The following is a 20,107-nucleotide window of genomic DNA, read 5'->3' as shown; positions in this document are numbered from 1 at the left end:
TGTTACCAGGGTTAATTGTTGCCAGGGGAAAGGCATTGTTACCATGGTTATTGGTGAACTAGTACTGATCTACACTGGGGATGTGTTGTTCCTGTTGACAGATGTGTTGCATGTGAAAGTAGTCAATGTAAAGCAGTCACAAGTCAATTTCACTTAATCCTCAGTTAAATGAGCAAATGATTGAAATTCATAAAATAATCCTTAAAGGCATATGAATGGAATTGAAATGTACTTCCTGTCATTGACTGATGGCAAAAGGAATGTGTCCCATTCCTCCTTGTTATGTTGTGTTCGTTCAGCAGGGTTGGGATCAATTCCATTTCAATTCTAGTCCATTCAGAAAGTAAACCAAATGTTCCTCATTAAGAAGCATTGCAGAGTATTGGAATAAACATTTCAATATACTTCCTGAATTGACTGTAATCTACCCCAACCCTGTACTTCAGTAAGGCTTTTTACAAGGGGTGTTATCTAGTTGTTTATGGTGAGAGTGGTTGTCACAGAGCATACCCACAGATGGCCCTCGTCAGAGGACAGGAAAGGACAGGAGAGGACAGCAGAGGACTGAAGAGGTCAGGAGAGGACAGGAGAGGACAGCAGAGGACTGAAGAGGTCATGAGAGGACAGGAGAGGACAGCAGAGGACAGAAGAGGTCAGGAGAGGAGAGGGCAGGAGAGGACAGGACAGGAAAGGACAGAAGAGGTCAGGAGAGGAGAGGACAGAAGAGGTCAGGAGAGGACAGGAAAGGACAGGAGGGGACAGAATAGGTCAGGAGAGGATGGGAGAGGACAGGAGAGGAGATGAGAGGAGAGGACAGGACAGGAGAGGACAGAAGAGGTCAGGAGAGGACAGGAGAGGAGAGGACAGAAGAGGTCACGAGAGGAGAGGACGGGAGAGGAGAGGACTGGAGAGGACAGGACAGGACAGGACGTGTAGTATGTACTAAAGTATCTTTCAGCCCATGCTGTGAGTCACCCCACACTGGTTCAATGACAGTTACTTTGACTCCCTCTGCCCACTGTGCCCAGGGCCCTGTCTCTGTCTGATGACCTCACCCACACTGGCCTCATTCAGCCTGACCAGGCTCCTTTGTCCTCTGACAGATGATGTCACATGTTCTGCAGATGTAAGGCTGAATGATGCGGTAGAATATTAGACCAACCTTAACTCTGGTAGACAACATGATGACATGCATTGGTTGACAGTTTATTACACTGTTCAATGCACAATGCATTACCGCAGTTGTCCAAACTAAAGCCTTGCTCTTTGAGTGCATACTAGTGTTTCGAAGTGCTTGGCTGTTCCCTGCTCTGCAAATACATTGATTTGGATGAAGACGTGGCTGTTGAAACTGGCTTTCAGTAATATGGCTAATTGCATTTGCTTCTTTTTAGTATTCTCTGTAAACCCTGCAATTAATATTTCATTGAGTGATACTCAGTATAACTCCTTCTGGTGCCGCCTACTTCTTTAAGGCAAGGAATAGTGCAGCCTACTTCTTTAAGGCAAGGAATAGTGCCGCCTACTTCTTTAAGGCAAGGAATAGTGCCGCCTACTTCTTTAAGGCAAGGAATAGTGCAGCCTACTTCTTTAAGGCAAGGAATAGTGCCGCCTACTTCTTTAAGGCAAGGAATAGTGCAGCCTTAAAGGTGCGGATATGCAGAAATCCACTCCGCCATTTCCTGGTTGCTCAAATTCTAATAGTTTGTCTAATTTCAGTTTATGTGACAAAACAAACAAGTATAGTGTAGAGAATCATTGTACCATCTAAACTGCTGTGAAATATATTTTCCATAACCACAAATATAGTATTTTCAGCTGTTTGAAGCTGGTGTTCAAAACCCAGAGTAAAAAAAACACAAAAAACAAACCTTAAGAACGGGAAACATAGAAATAACACACACAGAACAGATCTACATCCTTCTTAGAGTTCCTTTTAATGAGAATGGCAGATCTATAACGCACATTTCTATGTGAATTTGGTCGGGTCGCAGCTTTAAAAATGACATGATAGTTACAGTAAGTATTAACAGATGTAGGGAGGGACTTCCAAGTAAAGTATTATCAACTGTTAGATAAAAAGAGGGGGTGTGGTTGGTTGCTGCTTATTTACCCTCTACCATGCTCAGTGGGAACATAGCAGCTGACTCCCTCCATCTCTGCCCCATGCCTGCCTTCCTTCCCCTCACCCCTCCCTCCCACCCCCTGTCTTTGCCTTTCTGTCCCTACCCCCTCTCTCCTTACCCATAATCCTCCCTGTCCCTACCCCTCTCTCCTTACCCATAATCCTCCCTGTCCCTACCCCCTCTCTCCTTACCCATTATCCTTCCTGCCCCTACCCCCTCTCTCCTTACCCATAATCCTCCCTGTCCCTACCCCTCTCTCCTTAACCATCATCCTTCCTGCCCCTACCCACTCTCTTCTTACCCATCATCCTTCCTGCCCCTAATCCCTCTCTCCTTACCCATCATCCTTCTTGTCCCTAACCCCTCTCTCCTTACCCATTATCCTTCCTGCCCCTACCCCTCTCTCCTTAGCCATCATCCTTCCTGCCCCTACCCCCTCTCTCCTTAGCCATCATCCTTCCTGCCCCTACCCCTCTCTCCTTACCCATCATCCTTCCTGCCCCTACCCCTCTCTCCTTAGCCATCATCCTTCCTGCCCCTACCCCCTCTCTCCTTACCCATCATCCTTCCTGCCCCTACCCCTCTCTCCTTAGCCATCATCCTTCCTGCCCCTACCCCCTCTCTCCTTAGCCATCATCCTTCCTGCCCCTACCCCCTCTCTCCTTAGCCATCATCCTTCCTGCCCCTACCCCTCTCTCCTTAGCCATCATCCTTCCTGCCCCTACCCCCTCTCTCCTTACCCATCATCCTTCCTGCCCCTACCCCTCTCTCCTTAGCCATCATCCTTCCTGTCCCTACCCCTCTCTCCTTACCCATCATCCTTCCTGCCCCTATCAATTAAATTTAAGGGCTTTATTGACATGGGAAATATATGTTAACATTGCCAAAGAAAGTGAACTAGATAATAAACAAACAATAAACATTACACTCACACAAGTTCCAAAATAAAGAAATTACAGATGTCATATTATGTGCAAATAGTTAAAGTACAGAAGTGAAAATACATGTGTTGTATTTACAATGGTGTTTGTTCTTCACTGGTTGCCCTTTTCTCGTGGCAACAGGTCACAAGCTGCTGTGATGGCACACTGTGGCATTTCACCCAATAGATATGGGAGTTTATCAAAATTGGGTTTGTTTTCAAATTCTTTGTGTATCTGTGTAATCTGAGGAAAATATGTATCTCTGATATGGTCATACATTTGGCAGGATATTAGAAAATGCAGCTCAGTTTCCACCTAATTTTGTGGGCAGTGAGCACATAGCCTGTCTTCTCTTGAGAGCCAGGTCTGCCTATGGTGACCTTTCTCAATAGCAATGCTCACTGAGTCTGTACATAGTCAAGGCTTTCCTTAAATTTGGGTCAGTCACAGTGGTCAGGTATTCTGCCACTGTGTACTTTCTGTTTATGGCCAAATAGCATTCTAGTTTGCTCCATTTGTTTTGTTAATTCTTTCCAATGTGTCAAGTAATTATCTTTTTGTTTTCTCATGATTTGTTTGGGTCTAATTGTGTTGCTGTCCTGGGGCTCTGTGGGGTCTGTTTGTGTTTGTAAACAGAGCCCCATGACCAGCTTGCTTAGGGGACTCATCTCCAGGTTCATCTCTCTGTGGGGTCTGTTTGTGTTTGTAAACAGAGCCCCATGACCAGCTTGCTTAGGGGACTCATCTCCAGGTTCATCTCTCTGTGGGGTCTGTTTGTGTTTGTAAACAGAGCCCCATGACCAGCTTGCTTAGGGGACTCATCTCCAGGTTCATCTCTCTGTGGGGTCTGTTTGTGTTTGTAAACAGAGTCCCAGGACCAGCTTGCTTAGGGGACTCATCTCCGGGTTCATCTCTCTGTGGGGTCTGTTTGTGTTTGTAAACAGAGCCCCATGACCAGCTTGCTTAGGGGACTCATCTCCAGGTTCATCTCTCTGTAGGGTCTGTTTGTGTTTGTAAACAGAGTCCCAGGACCAGCTTGCTTAGGGGACTCATCTCCAGGTTCATCTCTCTGTAGGGTCTGTTTGTGAACAGAGCCCCAGGACCAGCTTGCTTAGGGGACTCATCTCCAGGTTCATCTCTCTGTAGGGTCTGTTTGTGTTTGTAAACAGAGTCCCAGGACCAGCTTGCTTAGGGGACTCATCTCCAGGTTCATCTCTCTGTAGGGTCTGTTTGTGTTTGTAAACAGAGTCCCAGGACCAGCTTGCTTAGGGGACTCATCTCCAGGTTCATCTCTCTGTAGGGTCTGTTTGTGTTTGTAAACAGAGTCCCAGGACCAGCTTGCTTAGGGGACTCATCTCCAGGTTCATCTCTCTGTGGGGTCTGTGTGTGCTTGTGAACAGAGTCCCAGAACCAGCTTGCTTAGGGGACTCATCTCCAGGTTCATCTCTCTGTGGGGTCTGTTTGTGCTTGTGAACAGAGTCCCAGAACCAGCTTGCTTAGGGGACTCATCTCCAGGTTCATCTCTCTGTGGGGTCTGTTTGTGCTTGTGAACAGAGTCCCAGAACCAGCTTGCTTAGGGGACTCATCTCCAGGTTCATCTCTCTGTGGGGTGTGTTTGTGTTTGTAAACAGAGCCCCAGGACCAGCTTGCTTAGGGGACTCATCTCCAGGTTCATCTCTCTGTAGGGTCTGTTTGTGTTTGTGAACAGAGCCCCAGGACCAGCTTGCTTAGGGGACTCATCTCCAGGTTCATCTCTCTGTAGGGTCTGTTTGTGTTTGTGAACAGAGCCCCAGGACCAGCTTGCTTAGGGGACTCATCTCCAGGTTCATCTCTCTGTAGGGTCTGTTTGTGTTTGTGAACAGAGCCCCAGGACCAGCTTGCTTAGGGGACTCATCTCCAGGTTCATCTCTCTGTGGGGTCTGTTTGTGTTTGTGAACAGAGCCCCAGGACCAGCTTGCTTAGGGGACTCATCTCCAGGTTCATCTCTCTGTGGGGTCTGTTTGTGTTTGTGAACAGAGCCCCAGGACCAGCTTGCTTAGGGGACTCATCTCCAGGTTCATCTCTCTGTAGGGTCTGTTTGTGTTTGTAAACAGAGCCCCATGACCAGCTTGCTTAGGGGACTCATCTCCAGGTTCATCTCTCTGTGGGGTCTGTTTGTGTTTGTGAACAGAGCCCCAGGACCAGCTTGCTTAGGGGACTCATCTCCAGGTTCATCTCTCTGTAGGGTCTGTTTGTGTTTGTGAACAGAGCCCCAGGACCAGCTTGCTTAGGGGACTCTTCTCCAGGTTCATCTCTCTGTAGGGTCTGTTTGTGAACAGAGCCCCAGGACCAGCTTGCTTAGGGGACTCTTCTCCAGGTTCATCTCTCTGTGGGGTCTGTTTGTGTTTGTGAACAGAGCCCCAGGACCAGCTTGCTTAGGGGACTCATCTCCAGGTTCATCTCTCTGTGGGGTCTGTTTGTGTTTGTGAACAGAGCCCCAGGACCAGCTTGCTTAGGGGACTCATCTCCAGGTTCATCTCTCTGTAGGGTCTGTTTGTGTTTGTGAACAGAGCCCCAGGACCAGCTTGCTTAGGGGACTCTTCTCCAGGTTCATCTCTCTGTAGGGTCTGTTTGTGAACAGAGCCCCAGGACCAGCTTGCTTAGGGGACTCATCTCCAGGTTCATCTCTCTGTGGGGTCTGTTTGTGAACAGAGCCCCAGGACCAGCTTGCTTAGGGGACTCATCTCCAGGTTCATCTCTCTGTGGGGTCTGTTTGTGAACAGAGCCCCAGGACCAGCTTGCTTAGGGGACTCATCTCCAGGTTCATCTCTCTGTAGGGTGTGTTTGTGAACAGAGCCCCAGGACCAGCTTGCTTAGGGGACTCATCTCCAGGTTCATCTCTCTGTAGGGTGTGTTTGTGAACAGAGCCCCAGGACCAGCTTGCTTAGGGGACTCATCTCCAGGTTCATCTCTCTGTGGGGTCTGTTTGTGTTTGTGAACAGAGCCCCAGGACCAGCTTGCTTAGGGGACTCATCTCCAGGTTCATCTCTCTGTGGGGTCTGTTTGTGTTTGTGAACAGAGCCCCAGGACCAGCTTGCTTAGGGGACTCATCTCCAGGTTCATCTCTCTGTAGGTGACGGCTTTGTTTTGGAAGGTTTGGGTCTCGCTTCCGGCTCTTTTTTTTGTTGGATTTTGATCATTATCAGGTATCGGCCTAATTCTGCTCTGCATGCATTATTTGGTGTTTTACGTTGTACACAGAGGATATTTTTGCCGAATTCTGCATGCAGAGTCTCGATTTGGTGTTTGTCCCATTTTGTGAATTCTTGGTTGGTGAGCAGACCCCAGAACTCACAACCATAAAGGGGAATAGGTTGTATAACTGATTAAAGTATTTTTTAGCCAGATCCTTATTGGTATGTTGAATTTTATGTTCCTTTTGATGGCAAAGAAGGCACTTCTTGCCTTGTCTCTCAGCTCGTTCACAGCTTCGTGGAAGTTACTTGTGACGCTGATGTTTAAGCCGAGGTATGTATAGTTTTTTGTGTGCTCTAGGGCAACGGTGTCTAGATGGAATTTGTATTTGTGGTCCTGGCAACTGGACTTTTTTTGGAACACCATTATTTTTGTTTTACTGAGATTCACTATCACGGCCCTGGTCTGACAGAATCTGTGCATAAGATCTAGGTACTGCTGTAGGCCCTCCTTGGTTGGGGACAAGGATCCCCCTCTGTCTATCCCCCTCTCCCTCCCACTCTCCCTGCCCCTCAGCCTCCCACCTTCCTTTCTTGCCACATACCCTCTGACCTACCTCTTTCATCCTCCCACGTTTCTATCCCTACACTTACCCCCCTCTTTCTTCTGCTCACCCTCCCACCGTCCCTCCCACCCTACCCCAGGTCCTAGGGGCTCAGACATTCCTTCCCTGCTTATTTAGGCTGCTCACGGCCCAGCACCACTCTACTTCATGCAGAGAGGGGCATTGTTGGAATTCCTAGATGACTTGCCTTGTGCTCTTCAAAAGGTGTCCTTCTTCCTGGTTCCTGCAGCTGCAGGGAAGTGCTGCCTGTACCCCACCCAATGATTGTTTCTTTCTAGCAGCAGGTTTGCTGCTGTTAAAGAGAACCTGCCCTGTGAAGTTAGTAATGCAGTGCACGTCTTAGGAACAGTAGCCTACTACGTTAGATCTCTCTCTGAGGTCGACCGATTATGATTTGTCAACACCGATACCGATTATTGGAGGACCAAAAAAGCCGATGCCGATTAATCGGCCAATTAATATATATATTTTTTGTAATAATGACAATTACAACAATACTGAATGAACACTTATTTTAACTTAATATAATACGTCAATAAAATCAATTTAGCCTCAAGTAAATAATGACACATGTTCAATTTAGTTTAAATAATGCAAAAACAAAGTGTTGGAGAAGAAAGTAAAAGTGCAATATGTGCTATGTAAGAAAGCTAACGTTTCAGTTCCTTGCTCATGAGAACATATGGTGGTTCCTTTTAACATGAGTCTTCAATATTCCCAGGTAAGAAGTTTTAGGTTGTAGTTATTATAGGACTATTTCCCTCTATACCATTTGTATTTCATTAACCTTTGACTATTGGATGTTCTTATAGGCACTTTAGTGTTGCCAGTGTAACAGTATAGCTTCCGTCCCTCTAGTTAACTAGCTAGCCATTTCACTTCGGTTACACCAGCCTCATCTCGGGAGTTGATAGGCTTGAAGTCATAAACAGCGCAATGCTTGACGCACAACGAGGAGCTGTTGGCAAAACGCACGAAAGGGCTGTTTGAATTCATGTTTACGCTCCTGCTTACCACCGCTCAGTCAGATACTTGTATGCTCAGTCAGATTATATGCAACGCAGGACTTGCTAGATAATATCTAGAAATATCATCAACCATGTGTAGTTAACTAGTGATTGTGATTGTTTTTTATAAGATAAGATTTATAAGAAGTTTCATGCTAGCTAGCAACTTACCTTGGCTTACTGCATTCGCGTAACAGGCAGTCTCTTTGTGGAGTGCAGCGAGAGAGAGGCAGGTCGTTATTGCGTTGGACTAGTTAACTGTTAACTGCAAGATTGGATCCCGAGCTGACAAGGTGAAAATCTGTCATTTTTGCCCCTGAACAAGGCAGTTAACTCACTGTTCCAACGTCATCATTGAAAATAAGAATGTGTTCTTAACTGACTTAAAAGGTATACCAAAAAAAAAAAAAAAAAAAAAAAAAAAAAAAAAAAATTGGCAAATCGGCGCCCAAAAATACCGATTTCCCTAATTAATCGGCCATTCTGATTAATCGATCGACTTCTCACACACACATTGCATTGTTAGTGACAGAGATTAAATAAAGTGACAGATTGCCTATGCTTGCAGTGTGACTCCATCCTGAGACCTTTATTGTAGAGACGACACACGACCTTTCCACTCACACAGGAAGGACTTGCCGATGTAGATTAAGACTTGGTTGTTTATATCCCAGCGACCTCTCCCTTTGTATGGAGGAAAAGGAAAGAGTTTGTTGCATAAAACCAAGCCTTTTTTCTTTTCTTTGACTATTCGTTTTTAAATAATTTTTCTACAGAACTCAGTTAAATTTAATCTCAGTGTCAATATGCATCTAATTTTCAGCAATTCGACCTACTGTAGATTACAAAACTTTCTCCGATATTGATCAACAATATTTACGTTTCTCAACAGACATTTGTGGAAATTGATGGATATCAATTCCTAGACACAATAAAATGATAGCACATACTTTATCCCAGAACGGGTGTCAGTTTGTCACAGGACCACAGCAAATGTAATAGAATACCACAGTATGAGTCATAATACCCATAAACCTTAAAGGTCAAACACTGAAATGGTTCCAATCGTTTTTCCACCATTCATTTTTCCCATAGGAGGTGATTTTAGTGTTTTGTGTAGGCTTACCCTGCCGTGACATTTTGATAACTGTAAATCTCTCTAGGACAAGGTGACTTTTATCAATATATTTGCCTGTATTTACCCTAATTAGCTGCTAATGTGGCTATCATAAGGAACTACAAATACCATGACGTTCTGGACCAGACTGCCGAATTCAGGCAAAGGTAAGAGTCTCTGGATTAACTATCTATATAATAATAATATCAACTATCTAATGTTGGTGTTACGAATCCCTTTTGGCCCGACAGTCTAGGGGGGATGGTAATGAGACCCGTAACATAACTCATGCAAATTATTATTGTGACAAAGTAAAAGTGTGAACGAAATAACCACGACAACAGAAATCTACCGTCAAACTCTAGGTTTATTTATAAACACACGGTAATGGGGGGAGCAGGGAAAGGGGCTGAGCTGGACCCAAGGAAAGAAACAATAAGTATTCAAAAACACCCCTAAGCTAGACTAGCCTACTTCAACAACAGCTAACTAACTAACCAAAAATACAGTGGGTGGTCCGCCCAGTTCTAACTAGTGTATTTAACAAAGTTCACCTACGGGTAGTGTATGCCCATGGGCGACTTGTCTTGGTTTCCCCCTTTTCCCACCAGCAACAAACAAAACACCATAACCAAAAACAATACTCACAGGTGATGAAAGTGCTATGGAGGTGCTTTAAACAAAAGAGAGGTTTAAGACACAAAGCGAGCATGAAACACAGAGACCTACAGACATGGCATTTACAGAGAGAGTGAGCTCTAGAACAAACAAATGATGGGGTTTTTAAACCATGGGGAAGGAACTGTGATAGGATAGGAAGTAGGAGGAGGTGTGTCTTCTGATTGATGATTGATTGTTGACTGATTGGGGAGTGATGGTTTTCACCTGTGAGGGGAGAAGGAGAGAAAAGAAACACACACACAGGATACACACACACACAGGATAACTGTATCCGTAACAGTTGGCTAAATGTAGAACTTAATAAATAGGCTACATTTCTTTTCAAATGGACAATTCTGTGAGCTGTCTTGTTTAAATTGACACTATATGTTATCAAAGATATCAGCTAGAGATAATGTGCAGGTATTTGTAGTTTTGCATGATGTCTACTTTTATCCTAATTAGCATTTTCGAATCTGAGAGTAAATAGAGCCGAATATATTGATAAAAGTCAACTTGCCCAAGAGAGATTTATATGGTTATCAAAACCTCACGCCAGGGTAAACCTACACGAAACACAACCTATATTTTAAGTGTTTCTAAAATTCCCTATGGGGAAAAATGAATGTTGGAAAAACGATAGGTAGGTTTCATGGGTATTATGACACCTCCACTGTGGGCCTCTATAGGGATCCTTTGTGCTTTTTTGTATCTAGAGATGTGACATTTCTGGGTGCATTAAATGCATTCTGGCAGGAGTGTAGTAAGTCCTATGTATTATCTTAAATTGCAGTAGTTTATGTCTTTGTGTTGTAGAAGCAGGTTTGAACATTTTCACATATCGGTTCTCCTCAATTTCTTCCTTTAGTTCTGTTTCCTATTTTTGACTTACAGGTTCTGAACCATCAGGTAGAGTTTCAATCAACCATTGATATAACCTGGCAATCAACTTGTTAGGCATAGCAGCTTCTCTCAGTATTTTTCTCTCTGCTAGAGGCCTTAGGTACATCCAGATTCTGTTGACTCGATTTAATAAGATTTCTGAGTTGTAAAAGAACTTAAAGAAATTGGCCTTGGATAATCCAAATATTTAGTGTAATTGATTGAATGACAGTAGAGATCCATCCTAGTGCACATGATCAAAATTCACAATGCCACTTTAGAACCAGGACTTAAAGGTGTTTTCATTGACCCCTGGAGGTAAAGTGGGGTTAATCCAAATAGGAGTGGGCCTGGCAATATTGGTTCTTTCCACCTCATGAATTTATGTACATTGGATTGTCATTGGATTGTCTGTTTTTTTCTGCAGTGCCTTGGACCCGATGTGAATATATTTCCGATCATACGGTATTACGTTTGTGGCTTCGATAGTCATCCATGCACAAGGATAGTCTGCTGTCCATTATTTAAGTGAAAGCAGTTGTGGATCCCAGTAATACATCTTCATATGAGGTAGTCCAACAACCTCCAGCTTTATAGGCGAAGTGTAAAACAGTCAATTTGACTCTTCAGGTCTTTACATTCCAAATCAAGTTGGAGAGAAGGCCATTCATTTTATTTTAAAAAGATGGATGGAATTGAAACTAGCAAGGCATGGAATAAATACATCCACCTTGGTAATATATATTTATTTGGATTATGTTGACCCTACCTAACATAGAAATAGGGAGAAATCTCCATCTCTGAACATCAGTTTCAAACTGATCTATTAAAGGAGATATATTGATTTTATATGCCTCCTCCAGGCTGCATGATATCAGTACACCCAGGTATTTCGTACGTGTCTTTGTCCATTTCCACTTAAATTTACTTTCTAATCTTGAGAAGTAATGATTATTTCAGTCTTCTCCCAATTCACTTTGAATCCTGATACAGCGCTATATGTGTCCAACAGTAGTAAAAGACATGACAGGGAATGTTTTGGTTCAGATAAATAAAGTAAAATGTAATCTGCATACAAGAAAGTCACATTTTGATCTCACCAATCTCTAAACCCCGGATTGAGCCATGAGTTCTAATTATTGATTCTAGGGGTTCTGTGGGCTAATGAAAATAAATAGCTAGACAAAGGACATCCCTGTCTTGCAAGCCCTTTCCTTAGCTAGCGTGGATGTTCAAATGGAATCACTGTCATATCATAAACTTTCCCTCCGTTTCACGTCCATGATAAGACTGGAGCTGGACAGAGAGAGCTTCCTGCTAACATAAATACACTAATGGTCATTTTTTTGGAGACAGTAATTAAGGGAAATTGGTCTGTGGTGATTGTTGGTAACTTGGCATGGTGTCCTCTTGATTCTGGTGAACCAAGCAGGTAATCCACATTTCACTCAAGACCCGGGCTGGCTAATTATATGCCTGGCCGACTGCTCAGCCAGGCTGAGAACAGTTATTTTTTTAAATGCCATTCTTGGCATAGAGTCAGACCTATTAAAGTGAATCACTGTCTAATGACATACGCGCTCACATAATGCCCTGTCGTAAGAAGGGGCCCAGTCTCTTGTATCATGATACTATAGGTTGTGGAGAGGAGGCCTAAAGTTGCTCTAGCTTCAAATCTGAAACAAACTTTGAAACAAACTTTGAAACAAAGTCTCAGCCTGTCGTCTACATTACTTTCAAGGTCAAAGCCTAGTGTTTTTATTCCAGGTCTTCACCAGAGAGGATGTTAGGTATAATGTTATGGTCATATTAGGAAGTTAGCATGAAAACAGTCTCGTGACACAATAGCCAACTCTTTGTTTGTGTTTGTTGGTGTGCTGCTGACAGAGGCCCCTCTCTGTGTGTGTGTTTCCTGGCTGCTTTAGGTGAACAATGTAGAGGACGGACAAAGTACTCAGGGTGCACCTACCGTGGTGCTGTCAGAGAAGTCCGTCCCCCTCAACGCCTCAGCCAATAGCATCATCTCCTACCCGACCAAGGCTGACAGCAGGGTGTACACTGGAGACGCCTACAATGATGACGTGTGAGTAAACAGACAAACAACACCAACTCAGCCCTGTTCCAATGTATCTTTCCTTTCTCTCTTCATCGGTTATATGCTCCCTTTCCTTGAACATACTCAAATCATTTCTATTTGTCACATCCGCCGAATGCTGTGAATGTGCAGGGTTACACTGTATTTGAGGTAGATACTGTATGTACATGAAGGCAGGGTTACACAGTATTTGAGGTAGATACTGTATGTACATGAAGGCAGGGTTACACTGTATTTGAGGTAGATACTGTATGTACATGAAGGCAGGGTTACACGGTATTTGAGGTAGATACTGTATGTACATGAAGGCAGGGTTACACGGTATTTGAGGTAGATACTGTATGTACATGAAGGCAGGGTTACACGGTATTTTTAGATACTGTATGTACATGAAGAGGGTTACACTGTATTTGATAGTACATGAAGGCAGGGTTACACGGTATTTGAGGTAGATACTGTATGTACATGAAGGTATTTGAGGTAGATACTGTTACATGAACGGTATTTGAGGTAGATACTGTATGTACATGAAGGCAGGGTTACACGGTATTTGAGGTAGATACTGTATGTACATGAAGGCAGGGTTACACAGTATTTGAGGTAGATACTGGTTACAGGGTTACGGTATTTGAGGTAGATACTGTATGTACATGAAGGCAGGGTTACACGGTATTTGAGGTAGATACTGTATGTACATGAAGGCAGGGTTACATGGTATTTGAGGTAGATACTGTATGTACATGAAGGCAGGGTTACACGGTATTTGAGGTAGATACTGTATGTACATGAAGGCAGGGTTACATGGTATTTGAGGTAGATACTGTATGTACATGAAGGCAGGGTTACACGGTATTTGAGGTAGATACTGTATGTACATGAAGGCAGGGTTACATGGTATTTGAGGTAGATACTGTATGTACATGAAGGCAGGTAGATACTGTATGTACATGAAGGCAGGGTATTTGAGGTAGATACTGTATGTACATGAAGGCAGGGTTACACGGTATTTGAGGTAGATACTGTATGTACATGAAGGCAGTAGATACTGTGTACATGAAGGCAGGGGTATTTGAGGTAGATACTGTATGTACATGAAGGCAGGGGTTACATGAAGGCAGGGTTATTTGAGGTAGATACTGTACATGTACATTTGAGGTAGATACTGTATGTACATGAAGGCAGGGTTACATGGTATTTGAGGTAGATACTGTATGTACATGAAGGCAGGGTTACACGGTATTTGAGGTAGATACTGTATGTACATGAAGGCAGGGTTACATGGTATTTGAGGTAGATACTGTATGTACATGAAGGCAGGGTTACATGGTATTTGAGGTAGATACTGTATGTACATGAAGGCAGGGTTACACGGTATTTGAGGTAGATACTGTATGTACATGAAGGCAGGGTTACACGGTATTTGAGGTAGATACTGTATGTACATGAAGGCAGGGTTCATGTGACTAGGGATACTTGAGGATAGATAATAATAAGAGTAAAATAAAGAACAGAGTAGCAGCAGCAAGTGTGGTGTGTGTGTACATGAAGGCAGGGTGTGTGTGTGTGTGTGTGTGTGTGTGTGTGTGTGTGTGTGTGTGTGTGTGTATGTGTGTGCGTATCTAGTGTGAGTGTATTGTGTGTGAGTGAGTGAGTGAGTGAGTGGTGGTGAGGTGAGTGAGTGTGAGTGAGTGAGTGAGTGTAGTGTGTGTGTGTGTGCATGCATGTGTGTGCGTATCTAGTGTGAGTGTATTGTGTGTGTGTAGTGTGTGTTGTGTGTGTATGTACATGTGTGTGTGTGTGTATCTAGGTGTGAGTGTATTGTGAGTGTGTGTGTGTGTGTGTGTGTGTGTGTGTGTGTGTGTGTGTGTGTGTGTGTGTGTGTGTGTGTGTGTGTGTGTGTGTGTGTGTGTGTGTGTGTGTGTGTGTGTGTGTGTGTGTTTGTGTGTGTGTGTGTGAGTGTATTGTGTGTGTGTGTGTGTGTGTGTGTGTTGTGTGTGTATCTAGTGTGAGTGTATTGTGAGTGTGTGTGTGTGTGTGTGTGTGTGTGTGTGTGTGTGTGTGTGTGTGTGTGTGTGTGTGTGTGTGTGTGTGTGTGTGTGTGTGTGTATTGTGTGTGAGTGAGTGTGTGCCTTGAGAAAGTATTCATACCCGTTGACCTATTCCACATTTTGTTGTTTTACAGCCTGAATTAAAAATAGATTTTTACGCATCTACACACAATACCCCATAATGACAATGTGAAAAAAACATGTTTTTAGACATTTTAGAAAATGAAATACATAAATATCTAATTTACATAAGTTTTCCCACCTTTCACAGAGATTATAGCTGTGAGGGTTTATGGGTAATTCTCTAAGAGCTCTCCACACCTGATTTGTGCAACATTTGCCCATTATTCTTTTTAAAATTCTTCCAGTCAAATTGGTTGGTGATCATTGCCAGTCAACCATTTTCAGGTCTTGCCATATATTTTCTAGTAGATTTAAGTCAAAACTGTAACTCTGCCACTCAGGAACATTCACTGTCTTCTTGGAAAGTAACTCCTGTGTAGATTTGGCCTTGTGTTTTAGGTTATTTTTCTGAAAGGTAAATTCATCTCCCAGTGTCTGGTGGAAAGCAGACTGAACCAGGTTTTCCTCTAGGGTTTTGTCTGTGCTTAGCTCCATTCCAATTCTTTTTAATCCTGAAAAACTCCACGGTCCTTGTTGATTAAAAGCATACCCATAACATGATGCAGACACCACTATGTTTGAAAATGTGGAGAATGGGTTTTTCCCCAAACATACACTTTGTATTTAGGACATAAAGTACATTTCTTTGCCACATTTTTAGCAGTATTATTTTAGTGCCTTGTTGCAAACAGGAAGCATGTTTTGGAATATTTTTTAAATTCTGTACAGGCTTGCTTTTTTTCATTCTCTGTCAATTAGGTTAGTGTTGTGGAGTAACTACAATGTTGTTGATCCATCCTCAGTTTTCTCCTATCACAGCCATTAAACCCTGTAACTGTTTTAAAGTCATCCTTGGCCTCATGGTGAAATCCCTGAGCGGTTTCCTTCCTCTCCACCAACTGAGTTAGGAAGGACTCCTGTATCTGTGTAGTGACTGGGTGTATTGATACACCATCCAAAGTGTAATTAATATCTTCACCATGCTCAAAGTATATTCAATATCTGCTTTTTTAAATATTTTGTACCCATCTACTAATAGGTGTCGTTTGTGAGGCATTGGAAAACCTCCCTGGTCTTTGTGGTTGAATCTGTGTTTGAAATTCACTGCTGAACTGACAGACCTTACTTTATTGTATGTGTGGGGTTCAGAGAGGGGGTAGTCATTCAAAAATCATGTTAAACACTAATATTGCACACAGAGTGAATCCATGCAACTTATTATGTGACTTGTTTAAGTACATTTTTAGACCTGAACTTATTTAGGCTTGCTATAACAAAGGTGTTGAATACTTATTGACTCAAGACATTTCAGCTTTTCATTAATTAATTAATTTGTAAAAATGTATAATTATTTTGTCCACTTTGACATTATGGGCTATTGTGTGTAGGTCAGTGACAACAACACATCTGAATTCAGCCTGTAAAGTCAAGGGGTGTGAATACTCTCTGAAGGCAAAACACGTCCAGAACATTAGGAACACCTGCTCTTTCCATGATATCGACTGACCAGGTGAATCCAGGTGAAAGCTATGATCCCTTATTGATGTCACCAATCCACTTCAGTCAGTGTAGATGAAGGACAGGAGAACTGTTAGATGGATTTTTAAGCCGTCTCGGCAATTGAGACACGGGGCTCTATTTCAACAAACCTAACGTCATGGTGAATATAAGCGCTAGGCGGTAGCGCTATGGTTTCGGGTGTATGTCAGAAATATTTGTTCTGTTTTCACAAGCACAATTATCGGCGCAGTTGCTGGCGTTGGCGCGAAAGGGCCAGGTTTTTGATGAATTAACAAGCTGTGGGTGTGTCAAGGCGTGGCCCTTCACTGGCCAATCAGAACGTGCTCCATGGCTGAATATGTGGTTGCTTCAAGTCGTGTATTTACGGTCTTTTATGGACTGCCTTGGAATCAACTCCAATTCCATTGTTAGTCCATTATAGTTTGTTTAACTGTTACAGAAAGAGAATAACAAAATCCAGATTTGTCCCATCTATTCTAAATATGTTAACTTGAACCTGTTTGAGGTCCACATTGTTCTAAGTAATTGCATGTCTTCAATGTTAAAATACAGTATGTAGTGTACATAACATTCACACTGATATAGGGGCTAGGCCTGCTGTAAATACAGTATGTAGTGTACATAACATTCACACTGATATAGGGGGCCACAGATGTCCTCACCATAAAACCAGGACAGTGAATCATTCTAATAATTTTGTTTTTAATAAAATGAAATGAAAAACAAGCTTTTTTTTCAGTAAATTTATGTCAAATGTAATGATATCATAAAATTGCCAGGATAAAGAAGAAACAGAATGCATTGCTGTTGAACCAGCCTGTTGTAGTAGAACTAGGGAAAGTAAGGGCAGCCTACGGAGGGCTTGGGTTTAAAAAATATTAAACGGAAAACAAACAATTGTGACAGGAAAATAACCTCTAAATACGAGGTTCACCGGTATTCACTGAGGCTCTCATCTCTTGTTTCATGATGGACATGGACACATGTAGACTACATCATGGAGGGGGTTTTAGGCACGTCCAAAACGGGAGCTGCATGGCTAAAGTTATGTAGGCCTGCCTACAATCAGTGGAGTAAAGTACTTAAGTAAAGATACTTCAACTTAAATAGTGTTTAGGGGTATCTGTACTTTACTTCACTATTTATATTTTTGACAACTTTTACTTCACTACATTCCTAAGGAAAATAATGTACTTTTTACTCCATACATTTTCCCTGACACCCAAAACTAGGCAAACTTAGGCAAGTCATTACATTTTTTGATTGGTTAGCACTCAGGAAAATGGTCAAATTCAAGCACTTATCAAGAGAACATCCCTGGTCATCTCTATTGCCTCTAATCTAGCGGACACACTAAGCAGAGAACTTCCCTGGTCCTCCTTACTACCTCTGATCTGGCAGATCTAAATGTTGGGCAAGACAAAAGATTTAAGTTCTTTGAATGGGATATAGTAGTAGGTGCCAGGCACACCGGTTTGAGTAAGTCAGGAACTGCAACGCTGCTGGGTTTTTCACGCCCAACAGTTTCCTGTGTGTCTCAAGATTATTATTATTATTTATTTTTAATTTGACCTTTATTTAACTAGGAAAGTCAGTTAATAACACATTCTTATTTTACAATGATGGCCTTCCCCGGTTAAACCCTCCCCTAACCCGGACGACGCTGGGCCAATTGTGCGCCGCCCTTTGGGACTCCCGATCACAGCCGGTTGTGATACAGCCCAGGATTGAACCAGGGTCTGTAGGGATGCCTCTAGCACTGAGATGCAGTGCCTTACACGCTAGACCCACTCCAATTTGCTTACCGCCACAATAGGTCCACAGACAACACAATCGCAATCACACTGCACACTGCCCTAACCCATCTGGACAAGAGGAATACCTATGTAAGAATGCTCAATTACAGCTCAGCACTCAACACCATAGTACCCTCCAAATTCGTCATTAAGCTCGAGACTCTGGGTCTCAATCCCGCCCTGTGCAACTGGGTCCTGGACTTTCTGACGAGCCGCCCCCAGGTGGTGAAGGTAGGAAACATCTCCACTCCGCAGATCCTCAACACTGGGGCCCCTCAAGGGTGCGTTCTCAGTCCTCTCCTGTACTCCCCGTTCACCCATGACTGCGTGGCCATGCACGCCTCCAACTCAATCATCAAGTTTGCAGACGACACTACAGTGGTAGGCTTGATTACCAACAATGACGAGACGGCCTACAGGGAGGAGACGAGGGCCCTCAGAGTGTGGTGTCAGGAAAATAACCTCACACTCAATGTCAACAAAGGAAAGGAGATGATCGTAAACAGCAGAGGGAGCACCACCTATCCACATCGACAGGATAGTAGTGGAGAAGATGGAAAGTTTTAAGTTCCTTGGCGTACACATCACGGACAAACTGAAATGGTCCACCCACACAGACAGCGTGGTGAAGAAAGTGCAACAGCGCCTCTTCAACCTCAGGAGGCTGAAGAAATTTGGCTCGTCACCGAAAACACTCACAAACCTTTACAGATACACAATCGAGAGCATCCTGTCGGGCTGTATCACCGCCTGGTACGGCAACTGCTCTGCCCACAACTGTAAGGCTCTCCAGAGGGTAGTGAGGTCTGCACAATGGCCCACCACTCAAAGGACATCCAGTCAACTTGACAGAACTGTGGGAAGCATTGAAGTCCATATGGGCCAGCATCCCTGTAGAATGCTTTCGACACTTTGTTGAGACAAATTGAGGCTGTTCTGAGGGCAAAATGTGGTGCAACTCAATAGTAGGAAGGCGAATCCTAATGTTTTGTACACTCAATGTATAGTCTTGCGAGTGTGCAAAATCTCAGTGCAAGATAGGGTCAATGCAGATAATCCGGCTAACCGTTTAATTAACTTTTTTAGCAGTCTTATGGCTATCTAGCAGTCTTATGACTTGGGGGTAGAAGCTCGCTGAGCCTGCTTGTCCGAGAGCCGATGCTCCGGTGCCGTTTGCCGGACGGTAGCAGAGTAAACAGAATAAACAGTCTATGGCGTGGGTGGCTGGAGACCACTTCCGTATTTAGCGCATCACTGGTACTTCCTGTTGGAGCTTTTGTTTGTAAACAGGAAGCAGGAGAATAGAGTCATGGTCAGTTTTGCATAAAGAAGGACAAGGGAGGACCTTTTATGCATAAAAGTGGTCTAGAGTTTTAGCACCTCTGGTTGGTCGAAGTGAGGTAGACGTGTTGATAGACGTGTTGGTAGACGTGTTGATAGACGTGTTGGTAGACGTGTTGGTAGATATGAGGTAGACGTGAGGTAGACGTGTTGGTAGAAGTGAGGTAGATGTGAGGTAGACCTGTTGGTAGAAGTGAGGTAGACGTGAGGTAGACGTGAGGTAGAAGTGAGGTAGACGTGTTGGTAGACGTGTTGATAGACGTGTTGATAGACGTGTTGGTAGACGTGTTGATAGAGGTGTTGGTAGAAGTGAGGGAGACGTGAGGTCGACGTGTTTGTAGAAGTGAGGGAGACGTGAGGTAGAAGTGAGGTAGATGTGTTGGTAGACGTGTTGGTAGACGTGAGGTAGACGTGTTTGTAGAAGTGAGGTAGACGTGTTGGTAGAAGTGAGGTAGACGTGAGGTAGACGTGTTGGTAGAAGTGAGGTAGACGTGTTGGTAGACGTGTTGGTAGACGTGTTGGTAGAAGTGAGGTAGACGTGTTGGTAGAAGTGAGGTAGACGTGAGGTAGATGTGTTGGTAGAAGTGAGGTAGACATGAGGTAGATGTGTTGGTAGAAGTGAGGTAGACATGAGGTAGACGTGTTGGTAGACGTGTTGGTAGACGTGTT

At 43.5% G+C, this 20,107-nt stretch overlaps 1 protein-coding gene and 1 long non-coding RNA gene across 10 annotated transcripts in view; both read left to right on the top strand.

Annotated features, from left to right (window-relative positions):
* The window catches only part of si:ch73-61d6.3 (occludin), a 49,463-nt gene that overhangs the window by 11,371 nt on the left and 17,985 nt on the right, over nt 1-20,107 (top strand). The window contains exon 4 of the mRNA XM_035787378.2: nt 12,440-12,597. Within this exon, the coding sequence (XP_035643271.1) occupies nt 12,440-12,597 (158 nt within the window). The remainder of the gene's footprint in view (nt 1-12,439; nt 12,598-20,107) is intronic.
* LOC127907936 (uncharacterized) lies at nt 12,604-14,058 on the top strand. 9 transcript variants are annotated; one of them, XR_008065603.1, is made up of 6 exons: nt 12,604-12,804; nt 12,850-12,939; nt 13,120-13,209; nt 13,243-13,332; nt 13,378-13,539; nt 13,792-14,058. It is a non-coding gene; the product is annotated as an uncharacterized LOC127907936 (long non-coding RNA). The 9 variants fall into 9 exon arrangements; XR_008065609.1 differs by having other exon boundaries at nt 13,243-13,422; nt 13,468-13,539; XR_008065611.1 differs by lacking the exon at nt 13,120-13,209.

The sequence above is a fragment of the Oncorhynchus keta genome, chromosome 1 (genome assembly GCF_023373465.1).
Source record: "Oncorhynchus keta strain PuntledgeMale-10-30-2019 chromosome 1, Oket_V2, whole genome shotgun sequence".
NCBI lineage: Eukaryota > Metazoa > Chordata > Actinopteri > Salmoniformes > Salmonidae > Oncorhynchus > Oncorhynchus keta.
The sequence above is the reverse complement of the archived record's forward strand: the minus strand, read 5'-3'. Positions and strand labels throughout refer to the sequence as shown.